At 41.3% G+C, this 17,474-nt stretch overlaps 1 protein-coding gene across 1 annotated transcript in view; it reads right to left on the bottom strand.

The window, feature by feature from the left end:
• The window catches only part of PTPRQ (protein tyrosine phosphatase receptor type Q), a 231,912-nt gene that overhangs the window by 115,074 nt on the left and 99,364 nt on the right, over positions 1 to 17,474 (bottom strand). The window contains exons 37-41 of the mRNA XM_039914120.1: positions 12,909 to 13,077; positions 8,557 to 8,850; positions 7,938 to 8,213; positions 7,374 to 7,525; positions 5,132 to 5,273 (exon numbers count right to left, since the gene is read on the bottom strand). Coding sequence (XP_039770054.1) covers positions 5,132 to 5,273; positions 7,374 to 7,525; positions 7,938 to 8,213; positions 8,557 to 8,850; positions 12,909 to 13,077 — 1,033 coding nt within the window. The remainder of the gene's footprint in view (positions 1 to 5,131; positions 5,274 to 7,373; positions 7,526 to 7,937; positions 8,214 to 8,556; positions 8,851 to 12,908; positions 13,078 to 17,474) is intronic.

The following is a 17,474-nucleotide window of genomic DNA, read 5'->3' as shown; positions in this document are numbered from 1 at the left end:
ACCGAAGATTAACATTCCTGTATATATGAAAGGGCAGTAATCATGTTATTTTACACCAAGAGTGGGCACCCAATATTTATGAGGAGGAGGAGGAAGCAGAAGAAAGAAGAAGAAAGGAGGAGGAGAAAGAAAAAGGAGGAGAAGGAGGAGGAAAGGAAGAAGGGGGAGGAGGATGGGGGGGAAAGGGAGAGGGAGGAGGAAGAAGAGAGGAGGAGGAGGAGAGAGGGAGAATAATAATAATAATTTGGTATTTATTAAGCGCTTATTATGTGCAGAACACTGTTCTAAGCGCTGGGGGAGATACAGGGTAATCAGGCTGTCCCACGTGAGGCTCACAGTTAAGCCCCATTTTACAGATGAGGTAACTGAGGCACAGAGAAGTGAAGTGACTTGCCCACAGTCACACAGCTGACAAGTGGCAGAGCTGGGAGTCGAACCCATGACCTCTGACTCCGAAGCCCGGGCTCTTTCCACTGAGACTTGTTAAATGCTTACTATGTGCCAGGCACTGTACCAAGTACTGGGATAGATACAAGATCATCAGATTGAAACCAGTCCCAGTCCCTCATGGGGATCACAATTTTAATTCCCATTTTACAGACGAGGTAACTGAAGCCCAGAGAAGTGAAGTGACTTGCCTAACGTCACGCAGAAGACAAGTGCAGCGTGGCTCAGTGGAAAGAGCACGGGCTTTGGAGTCGGAGCCCATGGGTTCGAATCCTGGCTCTGCCACTTGTCAGCTGTGTGACTGTGGGCAAGTCACTTCACTTCTCTGTGCCTCAGTTACCTCATCTGCAAAATGGGGATTAAGACTGTGAGCCCCACGTGGGACAACCTGATTCCCCTGTGTCTACCCCAGCGCTTAGAACAGTGCTCGGCACATAGTAAGCGCTTAACAAATACCAACATTATTATTATTATTAAGTGGTGGAGCCAGGATTAGAAGCCAGGTCCTTCTGACTCCCAGGCCTGTGCTCTATCCAATAGGCACATTGCTTCACAATTGAACACTTTATTCAATTTCAGGAAAGAGGTTGAAACTCTCACGAATACTTTCATGTTCACAAGTTAGTTTATGACTGTCAGCCTGTCTTCCACTGTCCTCATGAAATTGGTCATAATCATGATAACTGAGAGTCACCAATGATCTCTTTCTTGACAAATCCAATGATTTCTACTCTGTCCTAATCCTCCTCAACTTCTCAGCTGCTTTCAACACTGTCACTGTCAACGTCCCCCTTCTCTAGGAAACATTATCCAACCTCAGCTTCGGTGATACTGTCCTCTCCTGGTCTGTCCTCCTTTCTTTCTGGCCACTCAGTTTATTTTGCAGGCTCCTCCTCTGCCTCGCACCCCTGAATTGTAGGGGACCGTCAGGCTCAGTTGTGGTTCCCCTACTCTTCTCCATCTACACCCGCTTCCTTGGAGAACTCATTTGCTCCCAGGGCTTCAACTACCCCCTCTACGCAGATGATACCCAAATCTGCATCTCCAGCCCTGATCTCTCTTCCTCTCTGCAGTCATTATTTCCTCCTGCCTTCAAGACTTCTCTATTTGGATGTCCTCCTGTCACCTCAAACTTTCTAAACCTTTTTAGCTTTCCACCCAAACCCTGTACTCCCCCTGACTTTCCCATCACTGTAGACAGTACCGCCATCCTTCCTGTTTCACAAGCCCATAACCTTGGTGTTAGCAGCATGGCTCATTGGCAAGAGCCCGGGCTTGGGTGTCAGAGGTCTAGGGCTCGAATCCCGGCTCTGCCACTCATCAGCTGTGTGACTGTGGGCAAGTCACTTCACTTCTCTGTGCCTCAGTTACCTCATCTGTAAAATGAGGATTAAGACTGTGAGCCTCATGTGGGACAACCTGATTACCCTGTATCTACCCCAGCACTTAGAACAGTGCTCTGCACATAGTAAGCGCTTAACAAATACCAGCATTATTACTATTATTATTATTATCCTTGACTCATCTCTTTCATTCAACCCACATATTCAACTCATCACTAAATCCTGAAGGTTTCACCTTCACAATATCACTAAAGTCCATTCATTCATTCATTCAAAGGTATTTATTGAGCGCTTACTATGTGCAGAGCACTGTACTAAGCACTTGGAATGTACAAATCGGCAACAGATACAGTCCCTGCCCAATGACGGGCGGAAGCAGCGTGGCTCAGTGGAAAGAGCACGAGTTTGGGAGTCAGAGGTCATGGGTTTGAATCCCGGTACTGCCACTCGTCAGCTGTGTGACTGTGGGCAAGTCACTTAACTTCTCTGTGTCTCAGTTACCTCATCTGTAAAATGGGGATGAAGACTGTGAGCCTCGCGTGGGACAATCTGATTATCCTGTGTCTACCCCAGCGCTTAGAACAGTGCTCTGCACATAGTAAGCGCTTAACAGATACCAACATTATTATTAATCGACCCCTTCCTCTCCATCCAAACTGCTAGAACCTTACTCGAAACACGTATCCTATCCCACCTTGATTGCTGTACCAGCCTCCTTGTTCATTTCCCTGATTTCTGCCTCTCCCCACTCCAGTCCATACTTCACTCTACTGCCCGGATAATTTTCCTACAAAAGTGTTCAGAGCATGTTTCTCTACAGTGCAAGAAACTCCAGGGGTTGCCAATCCACTTCCACATCAAACAGAAACTTCTCACTATTGGCTTTCAAGCACTCAATCACCTTTCCCCCTCCTACCTCACCTCGCTACTCTCCTGCTATCCGCAAAAGCCTGCACACTCCTCTCCTCTAATGCTAACCTTCTCACTGTAACTCGATCCCGTCTATCTCACCACTGCTATATCCTATAACAACCATTCGGCACCAAAAAGTAATTTTGAAGTTACTGAAAGAGATTTCTAAATTCTTCTAACAATAATACTAAAACATCAAATTCAGTCATAAACTTTCTCTATGCGGAGATATTAGGAGACCAAGAGAGAAGCTTCTCTGAAGAAACAGAGATTGATGTAGAGCTACTCATTTAACAAACATTAACTGATGACAACAATCATCAGGGCATTTCTCCCAGTTCAGAAGGGCAGTTTAAGTCACCCCCAAAGAGACATAGATAAAAAACAAGGCACACTAAAGCACAAAAATCTTGCATCACGTACATGTACGTGATACAAAAGACAAGCAGTTAATTAAGCCAAGTGTATTCCACAACATTTTCCAGATGTCACAAGTGGTGAGTGATGGGAAATCTGAATGCTTAAATAAGTGACCGGTTTTTTGCAACTTCATTACTCGTAACTCCTCTCGTTTAAAAAAAAATGCTTTAGCTATTATTTCAGAAAATAAATCAACTTGTTAAAAGTGGCCGCTTGTCCATTTTCCTCCCTCATCCAGCTGTTCTTAGGGGACAAATTAACTTCATTCCTGAACAAATCTCCTACTTCATCTCTTTCATTTCAAAAAAGAAATATGTTTTGTTCTGGATTTCTGAAAACAAGAGACAACCTAATTTGTAATCCTTGAATGAATTAATTAATGAATTAATGGTCAATTTGACTGCAGTGCTTTTAAGCCATTTAAGTAAATATCTGTTCTGACTCCTATGTAGACTGGAAACTTAACTTGTCCAGAACTGAACTCCTTATCTTCCCTAACAAACCCTGTATTCCCCTTGACTTTCCTGTCCCTGTAGAAAGCACCCCTACACTCCCTGTCTCAGAAGCCCATACCTTTGGCATTATCCTTGATTCATCTCTCTCCTTCAACCCACCTTTTCAATCTGTCACCAAATCCTGTAGGTTCAAACCTTCACAACATTGCTAAAATCCACCCTTTCCTCTCCATCCAAATTTCTACCACATTGATCCAAGCACTTATCCTATCCTGCCTAGACTAGTGCATCATCTTCCTTGCTGACTACCCTGCCCCCATCTCTCCCTATTCCAGTCCAACACTTCACACTGCTGCCTGGATCATGTTTCTACAAAAACATTCAGTACATTTTCCCCCCAATCCTCGGGAACTTACAATGGTAATAATAATAATGTTGGTATTTGTTAAGCACTTACTATGTGCAGAGCACTGTTCTAAGCGCTGGGGTAGATACAGAGTAATCAGGTTGTCCCACGTGAGGCTCACAGTCTTCAACTCCATTTTACAGATGAGGTATCGGAGGCACAGATAAGCTAAGTGACTTGCCCACAGTCACACAGCTGCCAAGTGGCAGAGACGGGATTCGAACCCATGACCTCTGACTCCCAAACCCGTGCTCTTTCCACTGAGCCACGCTGCCAGCCCTTCCACCTCCGCATCAAACAAAAAGTCCTTACCATCGGCCTAAAAAGAATTCAGTCATCTTGCCCTTTCTACCTTACCTCCCTGAATTCCTACTACAACCCTGCCTGCACACTTTGCTCCTCTAATGTGGGCAGGGAATGTACCTGTTCACTGTTACACTGTACTCTCCCAAGTTTTTAGTACAATGCTCTGCACACAGTAAGCACTCAATAAATACAACTGAATTAACAAACCTTCTCCTGCATCTTGTCTATATCGCTGCTGACTTCTTGCCCACATCCTGCCTCTGACCTGAAATGTCCTCCCTCTTCATATTTGGCAAACTATCATTCACGCCTCCTTCGAAGCTTTACTGAAGGCACATCTCCTCCAAGAGGTCTTCCCTGACTTGGCTCTCATTTCCTCTTTGCCCATTCCCTTCTGAGTCAACCTTATACTCGGATTTGTACCCTTTATTCATCCCTCCTTCAGCCCCACAGCACTTATGTACCTATCTATAATCTAATATTCATGTCAGTTTCCCCCTCTAGTCCATAGGATCATTATGGAGAGGGAATGTGTCTGGCAATTCTGTTATATTATACTCTCTAAAGTGCTTAGTATAGTGCTCCGTACATGGTAAGCGCTCAATAAATATGATTGTTTGATTCATTGTACCCTATCTGGGAGTGCATCCAACCTGATTAACTCGTATCCACCTCAGCATTTAGAACAGTGCTTGACATATATATAAACACATAATATAATTATAATAGTAATTATATTATTATTATTTAAAATAATAGCCATAATCATAATAGTCTAAGGGTGGAGGAAAAAAAAGAGAAGAATGTTTTTTCACAGAAAACCTAAGAAAACTGGATCTCACCTGATTCTTCTGTTGTGAATCTTATAATATTGCTATATTGGTTGCCATTCCCCACTCTTGTAAAAGCTGATACACTGATAGAATAAGTATTCACTGGATCCAATCCAACAAGTTTTCCATCAGTTTGAAAACCTGAAACATTCTGAAAATCAAATCAAGAATTATTTTCATTTGTTTCTTAACATTGGAAAATAATTATTGGCATGCAGGAGTCAGAAGGATCTGGTTTCTAATCCCAGCTCTGCCATTTGTCTGTTGTGTGATCTTGCACAAGTGACTTCACTTCTCTGTGCCTCAGTTACCCCATCAGTAAAATGGGGACTGAGACTGTGAGCCCCATATGGGACATGGACTGTGTCCAACCTGAAAAGTTTGTAATCTACCCCAATGCTCAGTATAGTGCCTGGCACAAAGCAAGCCCTTAACAAATATCAAAATAACAAATATAAAAAAGTTGACACAGATAACCTCAGTTCATTAAGCATAATGATAATAATAATAATAACTATGGTATTTGTTACTTAGCTTACTATGTTCCAGGCACTGTACTAAGCTCTGGGGTAGATACAAGCAAACTGGCTTGGGCACAGTTCCTACCCACATGGGGCTCACAGTCTCAATGACCATTTACAGGTGAGGTAACCCGAGAAAGAGAGAAGTGAAGTGACTTGCCTAGAGTCACGCAGCAGACATATGGATGAGTGGCGATTAGACCCCAGGTCCTTCTGACTCCCAGGACTTGTGCTCTTTCCACTAAGTCATGCTGCTTTTCCAAGGGTTATTCTTCCCTGAACAGGAACTTGAACTCTGGACTCTATCCATTTTGATTTTTGGCCTTGGCATTATACTTGGCTATCTCCACCAAAACCTGTCAGTTCTTCTATCAAAACACTTCCAGGATATGTCTCTTTCTCTCCGTCAAGACAGTCACCACACTGTTGTAGGGATTTGTCTCATATCAGTGGATTTGACTACTTAGGCTTCCAATGACCCCCCTGTCTCCAGGTGCTCTCTTCTCCAATCCATATTTCAAATTTTGTCTAGATTATTTTTCTATAACAATATTCTTATCATCTTTCCACTCCTCAGAAGCCTTCAAATCATTGCCCATTCCTCTTTACAACAAACAAAATCTCCTGAATATGTAGTTTAGGTCAGTCGAAACGACTTTCTCCTTCCTACTTACTCATTCTCTTCTCTCACTATTCCCCAGCTTGCAATCAGCATTCCTCTTAAATAGACTACTCACTAAGCCTCATTCTCATCTTTCCCTCTTGTCATACACTTGCTCATGCCGTCCCCATTGACGCTCCCCCTACCTTCACATCGGCCAGACCATAGCTCTCCCGATCTTCAAATCCTTTTGAAATCACAGCTCTTCTAGGAGGGCTTCCCAGATTCCTTTCTAATCTCCCCACCTTTTATCCTCCAACTCCTACCTTGACACTTTGACACCATTTAAAGCCTAAAATACATCTTATATAATCTACTACCTTCTCCCATCTGTAATTTACTTCGGTGTCTGTTTCCCCCTGGATATTGAAAGCTCCTTGGGAGGAAGGATCATATCTATTGATTCTGTTGTTCTCGTCCAAGCAACTATTAACCGAGCCTTGCACATAGTCAATGTTCTATAAATTATTAGTATCATTAGTAGCAATAGTTGTAGTAATATGGCACACATTAAGAGCTTACTACATGTCAAGTGTCATTCTAAACACTAAAGTAGATACAAAGTTTATTACATTGGAGACAGTCCTTGTCCCACATGGGACTCACAGTCAAAATAGGAGGGAGAAGTTTCCTCAAATGTGAAATGGGGATTAAATCCTACTCCCACCTATTTAGACCATGAGCTTCATGTGGGACAGGGACTGTGTCCAACCTGATTAACTTGTATCTACCCAGCACTTAGAACAGTTCCTGGAACATAGCATTCAACTAATATCATAAAAATAAAAAAACAGTGCTTGACACATATTAAGCACTTAGCAAATATTATCATTATTATTAACAATAGTAATAACAGGAATTTATTCCCCATTTTACAGATGAGGAAACTGAGACACAGAGAAGTCAAGTGATTAGTCCAAGGTCACACAGCAAGCAATTGGTAGAGCTGGGATTAGAACCCAGGTACTCTGACTCTCGGGCCCATTCCTTTTCCACTAGGCCATGCTTCTCTTGACTGATAACTGAAAGATGACTAAAATACAATGCACGTGAAATACGGCCAACCTACCTGATAAGATACAGTTTCACTTCTGTTTTCATAAATTTTAAAATTGTACATAATGACAATACCACTGGGCTGAGGACTCGGTCTCCATTTGAGCCACACGGAGTCTGCAGTGTAGTTGACTAAAGTCAAATTCTGCGGTGGAGCTAGTGGCTCTAGGGTAAAACACATTTGAAAAAAGTTAATCTCCCAGAAATGAAAAGTCAAACAATGCCTATATGAGGAGGACATTAAATACAAATGGGTGGTTCCAATATATTTTAATGTAGTCAAACTTAGTCAAATGATTTACCTCTATTTGGGATTTTTAACTTCATCTTTCAAGCATAAATGAGATGCAAACAGTCTCATTACATTGTGATTGTGTCTTTGCCAAGAAAATTCAGAAGGTCCCTAAAGGAGATTTAAGCAGAACCCTGGCACTGAAGTGCTGCTCTTAGAAAGTAGGTGCAGGCTGCATTAATAATCCCATTGCAACATGACAATCAAATGCTATTTGAGTTTCCCTGTTTTTTTCCTGCAAAGATTATACTGAAATAATAAAATGAGATTTAAATCACAACTTACCAGACTCATCAGTATAAAACAAAAGTGTAGTGAATGGACCAAGTCCCTTTATAGTTCGTGCGGCAGCGAAAAAACTATACAGTGCAAATGGTGAAAGATCTTCCAAAATTATATAGTTATCAGAGGTATTAAAAGAATACTTTTCAACTGATCCATGTAAATTTAAATCATAACTTATTATGGCACCATTTGGCTGTATTGGGGGATCCCAAGATAAGAGAACTGAGGTAGAGGAAAGATTTTTGAAAGTGTTGATTACTGGTGTAGTCTCTGGAACTATGAAAGAGAAGGGAACAGAAAACAAGACAAGAAGAAACTTTGGTTAAAAAATATTAGACAACTCTCTCAGCCTGGAAACTGATTTTTAATGATATCATGATAGCTTAATGAAGAATCAATCAATCAAGTGGTAGCATTTATTGATCAATTATTAAGTGCAGAACACTGTACTAAGTGCTTGGATCAAAATGCTACCATTTGTGATCATGGGAAGGCTTATTCCTTTCCCACATTGGAATTGGCATAATTCTAATAACACCATTCTCGTCAAAAATACCACATCCGTTCAAATGCCAAATAAATATCTGCTTTAGAGACAATAAAAATTTCCTAAGCCTACCATCTTCTTCAGTTTTGATGTGTAGCTTTGCCGTACACATTTCAGAGAATCCTTTCTCTGTCGATGGAGTAATTTTAAAAATATAATCAGTGTATTTTTCCAGGTTGTCAAAATAAATGCTTCTCTCATGAGTAATTAGAGATGGTTGTTCGTGGGTTGGTAGAGTATTCTGTAAGCTCAGTGAAACATAGTAGAAGACTATACCATTTGGTTGAGACGGCGGAAACCAGCTTATATTTATGGCAGTTGAAGACATAGTTTGATAGGTCATATTTTCAACAGGTCCTTCTGGTACTATAGCGTATAATGAGCAAAATATGAAAAGCAATGTTATTATGATTGAGAGGAAGCAATTCAATATTTAGATAGTTTTGGACATATGACACATTACAACTGTAAAGTCATTGCATTATATTTTGAATGGATATTTGAAAAGCATCGTGTGCAAATTATCTTGTCAGTCATGGTTTAATGGCATTCAAAATACATCAAATCCTCATATGGAATTTGAAATGGGTGCATATGTTTGTCAGCTTGCTATTTTTCAGGATTTGTAGTAAATGGAACATATTTTTAGTATTACCAGGACAAGAAATACTATATTCACGATCTGAAAAATGGAAGCCCACCCATAAACGCTCAACTTATTCCATGCCCAAACAGGTGGGGGGAACCATTTGGAAAAAGAAATGGAAGTCAGTCTATTAATTCAAAATTGAAATGGGTAACAAAATTAGAAGCCAGATTACTGAAAACAGTACATCCTCTGTTAATCTATCTAGCTCCTTTATATGTATCTCTAACACTTCCGAGTAGAAAGGAGGAGAAACATTTCCTGCCTCCTCTGAGACAGGGGAAATGTCATAGCCATCTTGACTGTAACTGCACGGAAAACTCTGAGAAAACTGCCTATTTAAGCTCATTTCACATTATCCTCTACAATACCTCTGCACTGTACAGTAACTCTAATTGTTTCAAAGGTAAATCAGAAGTGGTATGTATTCTAAGATTTAATATTCCTATGACGGAGTAGGGCCAACTGGAAAAAAAATACTACACCGAACTGAGAAGGATGCATGAGTGGGAGATGTGCATCCATTCTTTTTCACCAACTTCCTTCCGGATGGCCAATTGTCCCAACTCTAAGATTCCATTCTAACAGATCTGCAGTCTCAACAATACATCGTTATTACCTGAGCCCCACAGTGGAAACCAGAAAATGCAAGTTGTGACAGTGTAGGTGTGTAGGTGGCCTCACACCTATATTCACATGCCCACACATCCAGACGCACAGCCTCGTCGTGCACAGACACACCCAAAAGTGTGCCGCAATAGGGTGCACTTGGGCCTGACCTGCCCTTCCCTCACCTCTAACTTCTCCATTTTGGCCCCAACCATCTCCTTCTCTGTAACCACTGTTGCTTGCCCTGACGTCGCAAGTGTTTCTGTTCAGATTGAGGTGCAGCACTGGCAGCCACAGCAGGAACAGCAGCACATGGGCGCAATGTGCTTTGCCTTTCTGCGGTTCCCCGCCCCCATTCTATTTCTTATTGTCGATCTCGACTTCCTCCGTCACAAGAGTCACGGTAGAAATGACTTTGAGATCAGAGGACGGGATCGAGCCTGGGCCGGGGAGTCAGAAGTTCATGGGTTCTAATCCCGGCTCGGCCACTTCACCAGGCCTCAGTTACCTCATCTGTAAAATGGGGATAGAGACTGTGAGCCCCATATGGGACAAGGATTGTGTCCAACCCGATTTGCTTGTATCTACCCTAGCGCTTAGTATATTGCCTGGCACATAGTAAGTGCTTAATAAATGCCATAATTATCATTACTATTATTATCAGCGGCGGAAGGGGAAACAGGACGATAGAAAAGTAATGAAACAGACATGGCACTGCCTTCTCTGGTTGGGGAGGCCATCGCTCTGGACTGAGCTCCTTGTAATAATAATAATAATAATAACAATAATATTTGTTAAGCACTTACTCGGTGCCAAGTTCCTTACTGTAGCCACCGCAGTAAAAATGGTACCCAGATGAGTCCAGGTAGCCAGGGGTTTGATGGCAGGATGGGTTGTTTTAAATGGGAGGTAGAGGGATCACGATAATATTAACTGTGCCATTTGTTAAGCACTTACAGTGTGCCAAGCACTGTACCAAGCGCTGGGGTTAGATACAAGATTATCAGGTCCCACATAGGTCTCATTCATTCAGATATTCGCTCAATCATATTTCATTCAATTCAATCATGTGCAGAGCACTGTAAAAAGCACTTGGAAGGTACAATTCAGCAACAAATAGGGATAATCCCTGCCCGACAATGGGCTCACAGTCTAGAAGGGGTGGGCAGGAAGGAATTCTAAGTAGGAAGGAGGCAGGGAATGTGTCTATTATTACATTGTACTCTCCCAAGCGTTTATTATAGTCCTCTGCACACAGTAAGCGAGCTCAGTAAATACTGCTGAATGAACCGGTATTGAATTCCCATTTTGCAGATGAGGGAACTGAGGCACAGAGAAGTTAAGTGACTTACCCACAGTCACACAGCGGGTAGGTGGCACAACAGGGATTAGAACCCAGGTCTTCTGACTCCCACACTCCTTCTCTATTCCCTAGGTCACACTGCTTTGCCTAGTGAAAAGAGCATGGAAGCACTGAGGGAAATCTAAATACTTCACTTCTGAGGAACAATGTCTCCTATTCAAGGACTGTGGAGCTACAGGGAGGGTGGGAGGGGAAAATTACTCCATTGGAATCAATAGAAACTGCAAAAATGTGGTCTGGAATTCAGAGGTTTTCATCATACTTGCAAAGATGATTCATCTATTTGTATAGCAAAATTAGCCACTCCATTATGTAAGGGTCAAATCATTTGTCAGTTCAATTCACTTCCAGTCAAATGTTTCTGAATGTGAAAGTGTACACATATTTTGAATTGAGATATTATGTCCATTTTTAACGACACCCAGTTTGTATTTTTAAAAGCATTTTCATGTTCATCGCAATTTTAAGTAGCGATTTGGCAATAGTTTCCACATCCTAGGCAAATGTTTCTATTTGCTAACATACGATAATGAGAGGAAAGAAAAAAAAAAAAACATCCCAGAATTATGTGCACTGAAGAATAAATCAACAACATTCCTAAACATGAGAACTGTTTAAAACTCCTTATCAAGCACCATCTTGAAGAAGAATACTAAAAAGATCAATTGCCCAGGGCCAGCACAGGATGTTACTGAATGTAACCTCTGGAATCCTCTGGGAATGGGACACTAGAATGAAATTTCCTGTGAATAGAGTTATGTTTTGTATTGTCTGCAATGCTGGTTTTATTGAAAAAAGTCAGAGAAGGAAATAAAAGATGAGTCTGAGGAAGGAAATTCTACGTGGTGTCCGAAGGCACTGAAAAAAAAAATTAAAGACTCCTATGATACAAATATAAATTCCAACTGCAGCGGCTTTTCTTGAAAATGATGGGTACAAGTATAATCTCATGCATGATATCTATTCTTTCCAAGAAAATATTTCTGCTGAATAATGCAAAAGGTATTTCAATCCCATCTCTTAATTTTTGATGTCCTTCATATCCTTAAAGGAAGATGTAAATTTACATTTTCTATTTTATGCCATTTTAACTTCTGAGCTATTTGCAGAATGAACTATAAACTTCAAATATGAAATATATTTTCCACATAATTTTGCCATTCACTTCAAATAATGAGAGAGCAAAACAAAGGAATACCCCATTATTTTACATCACTTTTGAGGTTACATAGAACAACAGTGATTTTTCCATTGTTTATATTAATCAAATTCATTAATAATAATAATAATAATCATGGTATTTGTTAAGTGCTTATTATGTGCTAAGCACTGTTCTAAGCGCTAGTAGATACAAGGTTGTCAGGTTGTTCCACGTGGGGCTCACAGTCTTAATCCCCATTTTACAGATGGGCTAACTGAGGCACAGAGAAGTTTAGTGACTTGCCCAAAATCACATAGCTGACAAGTGGCAGACCCGGGATTAGAACCCTCGATTTCTGACTTCCAAGCCCGGGATCTTTCCATTAAGCCATGCTGCTTCTCATTAATCTCAAGCTTCCCAAAATTTGATCTAAGTGAAAGGTATAAGGATAAAACTGTCACAAATCAAGATGAAATGCCAATTTTCATTACTGACAAAATGTTTGGTCTTTTAATTTTGTCAAAAAAAAAAGGACAATCAAGCATTCTTGTATAAGGAAATCCTTTTTCAAAAATTTTCTATCAAAAGAATTCCAGAAAATCTAGGAAAAAAGGTTAAGGGAAAATATTGCTCACAAGTGAAATTATTTCTTTTTGTTTACATACTGTCTTGGTCTGTGAAAACATGTATCATGTCACTGGTTTGGTTCCCGTTTCCAAAGGCAGTACTTGCTGTTAGCCAGAATACGTAGTAGCTGAAAATTGCTAAATTTTCAATTACGGCGGATAAGGTTCCATTATCAACTTCACTGCTTATTTCATGGAGTGTCAAATTCTGAAAAAAAAGAATTTTATATTATTAAACTACAGCTCTCTCCTAATATCTTCACAGTATATTGAACTCACACTACTTTTTATTAGTGGAATTTTTTGAGCATCCACTTGTTGCACTGCACTATATTACGCAGTTAAGTACAAAATAATGATGCGACGCATTCCCTCCTCACAAGGAGCTTACATTCTAATGGAGAAGACAAATATAAAAATATTTACAACTAAAGAGATGAATAATAGATGCTCAGGAAGATGTAAATATGTCTATAATTGCTAAAATTGGTCAAAGGGATGTTATTCATTCAATCATTCATTGAGCGCTTACTGTGTGCAGAGCACTCTACTAAGTGCTTGAAAGTACAATTTGGCAACAAATAGGGACAATGCCTACCAAACAATGGGCTCACAGTCTAGAAGCGGGGAGACAGAAAACAGTACAAAACAAGTATATTAGTAGCATATGATATGACTCATGGTGATGAGAAATTAACTGTAAAAGCATGTTGGAAGAGATGGGATTTTAGGAGGATTTGAATATGGGGAAGCAGTGTGGCTCAGTGGAAAAAGCACGGGCTTGGGAGTCCGAGGTCATGGGTTCTATTCCCAGCTCCACCACTTGTCAGCTGTGTGACTTTGGACAAGTCACTTCACTTCTCTGGGCCTCAGTTACCTCATCTGTAAAATGGGGATTAAGACTGTGAGCCCCATGTGGGACAACCTGATTACTTTGTATCCCTCCAGTGTTTAGAACAGTGCTTGGCACATAGTAAGTGCTTAACAAACGTCATCATTATTACTATTATTATTCTGAAGGGAAAGGGAGAGAGTTCCAAGCCAAGGGAACAGCGAGAGTAAATGGAAAGGCAGAGAGGTTGTCTAGGGAAGAATGGAAGCTATGCAGCCTTAAAGGAAAGAACATGGGTCCGAGAGTCAGAAAAACCTGAGTTTTAATCCCACTCCCCTAATTGTCTGCTATGTGACCTTGGGCAAATCACTTCACTTCTCTATGCCTCAAATTCCCTCATCTTCAAAATGGGGATTCCATATCTTTCTCCCTTCTACTTAAACTATGATCTCCATGTGGGACCAGATTATCTTGTATCTGCTCCAGTGTTTAGTACGGTGCTTAGCATAGAGTAGGCACTTAAATACCACAATTATTATTATTACTGCTATTAACATAGCAAAGTGGAGAATAGAGAGAGAAGGCAGAAGATTGGTAAGGTGTAGCCTGAGGGTGGGGAGTCTTAAAGTTGAGTGTAATAAATTTGTGTTTGATGTGAAGGAGACACAAGGTGCCAGGGACAGTTTTGAGGAAAGGAAAATAATGTGGGCTGAATAATTTTTCAGGAAGAAGATCCATTCAGTAGCACAAAGTGGGAGAGGAGAAGATGGAGACTGGGAGACCATGGTAGAGGCTGATATCATAGTCTGCTGTGGCAAAACCAGGGTTGGTGTCAGACTGATAGAAATTTAAGTGGAGATTATGGGATTGGGTCTAAAAAATAATAATAATAATTATGGTATTTGTTAATACAAGCTATGTGCCAAGCACTGTACTGAGCACTGGGGTTGATAGAAGTAAATCGGGTTGCACACAATCCCTGTCCCATTTAGGGCTCACTGTCCCAATCTCCATTTTACAGATGAGGTAACTGAGGCCCGGAGAAGTGAAGTGACTTGCCCAAGGTCACACAGCAGACAAGTGGCCGAGCCGGGATTAGAACCTATTACCTTCTGACTCCCAGGCCTGTGCTGTATCCACTAAGCCATGCTGTGCAGGAACAACCGGGTGGACTTATAATACTCCACTCAAAAATTATTTGAGTTCAAATTAGACTGAAAGTTCATCTTCTAGACTGTAAACTCATTGTGAGCAGGGAATGTGTCCGTTTTATTGTGCTCCGCACACAGTAGGTACTCAATAAATACGATTGAATGAATACCATAGTTAAGTCCTTTTTTTGGATAATTTCCGCTAACTTGAGACAGGAGGGGGGCTATTACAAGGGGAATTAAGAATAACAATAAGGGGAGTGGGAGAATAAAAGAAGGATAGAAAGGATAGGCTAGGAGAATGAAGAGGAAGGTGAGAGGGAACGATGAAGCAGCTCTTACTTCCACTGCACTCTCCAAGTGCAGCCAAGGCCCGCTCTGAGGCCAAGAAGTACGCGGCTGCCGCCCAGCCCAAAATATCAGTCTAATGTCACCAACAATCAATCCATCAGTCCATGAATGGTGTTCACTGAGTGCTCGCAGTGTGCAGAGCACTGTACGTAGCACTTGGGAGAGTACAATATAACAAAGTTGGTAGACAAGCTCCCGTCCCATAACGAACTTGCAGGCTAGAGAAGTCCCCGAAACTGACACCTCCAGGGTCAGGATATTCAAAGTGGACACAGTCCCTGTCCTACCTGGGACCCAAAGCCTAAGGAGTAATCTTTGGATGCAGGCAGTGTGATTGGGACAACAAATCCTACTGGCTTTTTTAAAGTACACACCAACCCTGAAGGTCATATGCATATAGGACATGTGTAAGATGACAATATTTAGCCTGTAAGTCACATGTGGGACAGAGGCTGAGGCCAACCTGATCATTTTAATAATAAGAATTTTGTATTGACCCTATCGCTTGGCACAATGCTTAACAAATACTATTTTAAAGAGTGCTGGGAGAAGTCTTTCCTAAATTACAGAAAATGAACCGAAGTTGATCACAGATACATAGTTAACTAGAAGTTATTTTTTGCTGATGTTCAGAATTTGGTACAGAAAACAACCCAAATGAGAAAGATTAAAAGGGACAATCAGAATACAAGCCTGAGTGAAGCAAAGAAAAGGCAGAACCAGGACAAAGGCAGATGTGGGAAGGAGGAAAGTGGGGCAACGCTTCTGGCTCCCCCATTGACTAAAGGCACATGTATTGAAGATCTTAGTGAAGAGACATCTCCTCCAAGAGGCCTTCCCTGACTAAGCCCTCCTTTCCTCTTCTCCCATTTCCTTCTGTGTCACCCTGACTTGCTTCCTTTATTCATCCCCCCCTTCCAGCCCTACAGCACTTACGTAGATATCTGCAATTTCTTAATATTAATGTCTGTCCCCCCCTAGACTGTAAACTCACTGTGGGCACGGAATGTATCTGTTTCTTGTTTGTATCGTACTCTCCAGGGCACTTAGAACAGTGCTCAGCACACAGTAAGTGCCCAGTAAATATGACCGAATGAACAGATGAATTAAAAAAATCCATTCTAGTGTTAGGACATTTCCCAGCACCAGCGTGACCAAATAAATCCAGCTTATACTGAGGTTCTGCCTCAAGTATGTTAGCTATCTTGTCCTCAAGAGAGTAGCAAAAGCTATCTCAGGTTAAAACTATCTATGGACAGTTGGGGAGACTGACTGCTCTGTAGTTGTGGCATGGTGGGCTGGAGTAACCCTCCTCTGAGAGTATGATTGAGAAAACAAAAAAAAATTAGGAGAAGAAAATGGGGGAAGAATTCCGATTTTTTTTCGGCGGGGTATTAGTTAATCTCTCTTTAGACTGTGAGGTTGTTGTGAGGAGGGAATGTTTCTGTCTGTTATATTGTACTCACCCAAGTGATTAGTACAGTACTTTGCACACAGTAATCACTCAAAAAATACAAATGAATGAATGAAGCACTCATGTGCCAGACACTGTACTAAGTGCTGGGGTAGATATAAACTAATAATAATAATAATGTTGGTATTTGTTAAGCGCTTACTATGTGCAGAGCACTGTTCGAAGCGCTGGGGTAGACATAGGGGAATCAGGTTGTCCCACATGGGGCTCACAGTCTTAATCCCCATTTTACAGATGAGGTAACTGAGGTCCAGAGAAGTGAAGTGACTTGCCCACAGTCACACAGCTGACAAGTTGCAGAGCCAGGATTCGAACTTGTGACCTCCGACTCAGAATGGACACAGTTCATGTCCAACATAGGGCTCAAAGTTTTAATCCCCTATTTACAGATGAGGTAACTGGGGCAGAGAGAAGTGAAGTGGCTTGCTCAAGGACACACAAGAGAAGTAGCAGATCTGAGAATGGAAAGATGATCCGGGCAGCAGAATGGAGTATGGACTGGTGTAGGGAGAGAGAAAGGAAGCAGGGAGATCAGCGAGAAGGCTGAAAGAGTAATCCAGGCAAGATAGAATAATAATAATGATGATAATAATAATGTTGGTATTTGTTAAGCACTTACTATGTGCAGAGCACTATTCTAAGTACTGGGGTGGCTACAGGGAAATCAGGTTGTCCCATGTGAGGCTCACAGTCTTAATCCCCATTTTACAGATGAGGGAACTGAGGCACAGAGAAGTTAAGTGACTTGCCCACGGTCACACAGCTGACGAGTGGCAGATTGGGAATTCGAACCCGTG

Source organism: Ornithorhynchus anatinus, chromosome 14 (assembly GCF_004115215.2).
Source record: "Ornithorhynchus anatinus isolate Pmale09 chromosome 14, mOrnAna1.pri.v4, whole genome shotgun sequence".
In the NCBI taxonomy this organism is placed as follows: domain Eukaryota; kingdom Metazoa; phylum Chordata; class Mammalia; order Monotremata; family Ornithorhynchidae; genus Ornithorhynchus; species Ornithorhynchus anatinus.
This window is presented reverse-complemented; position numbering and strand designations above follow the sequence as displayed.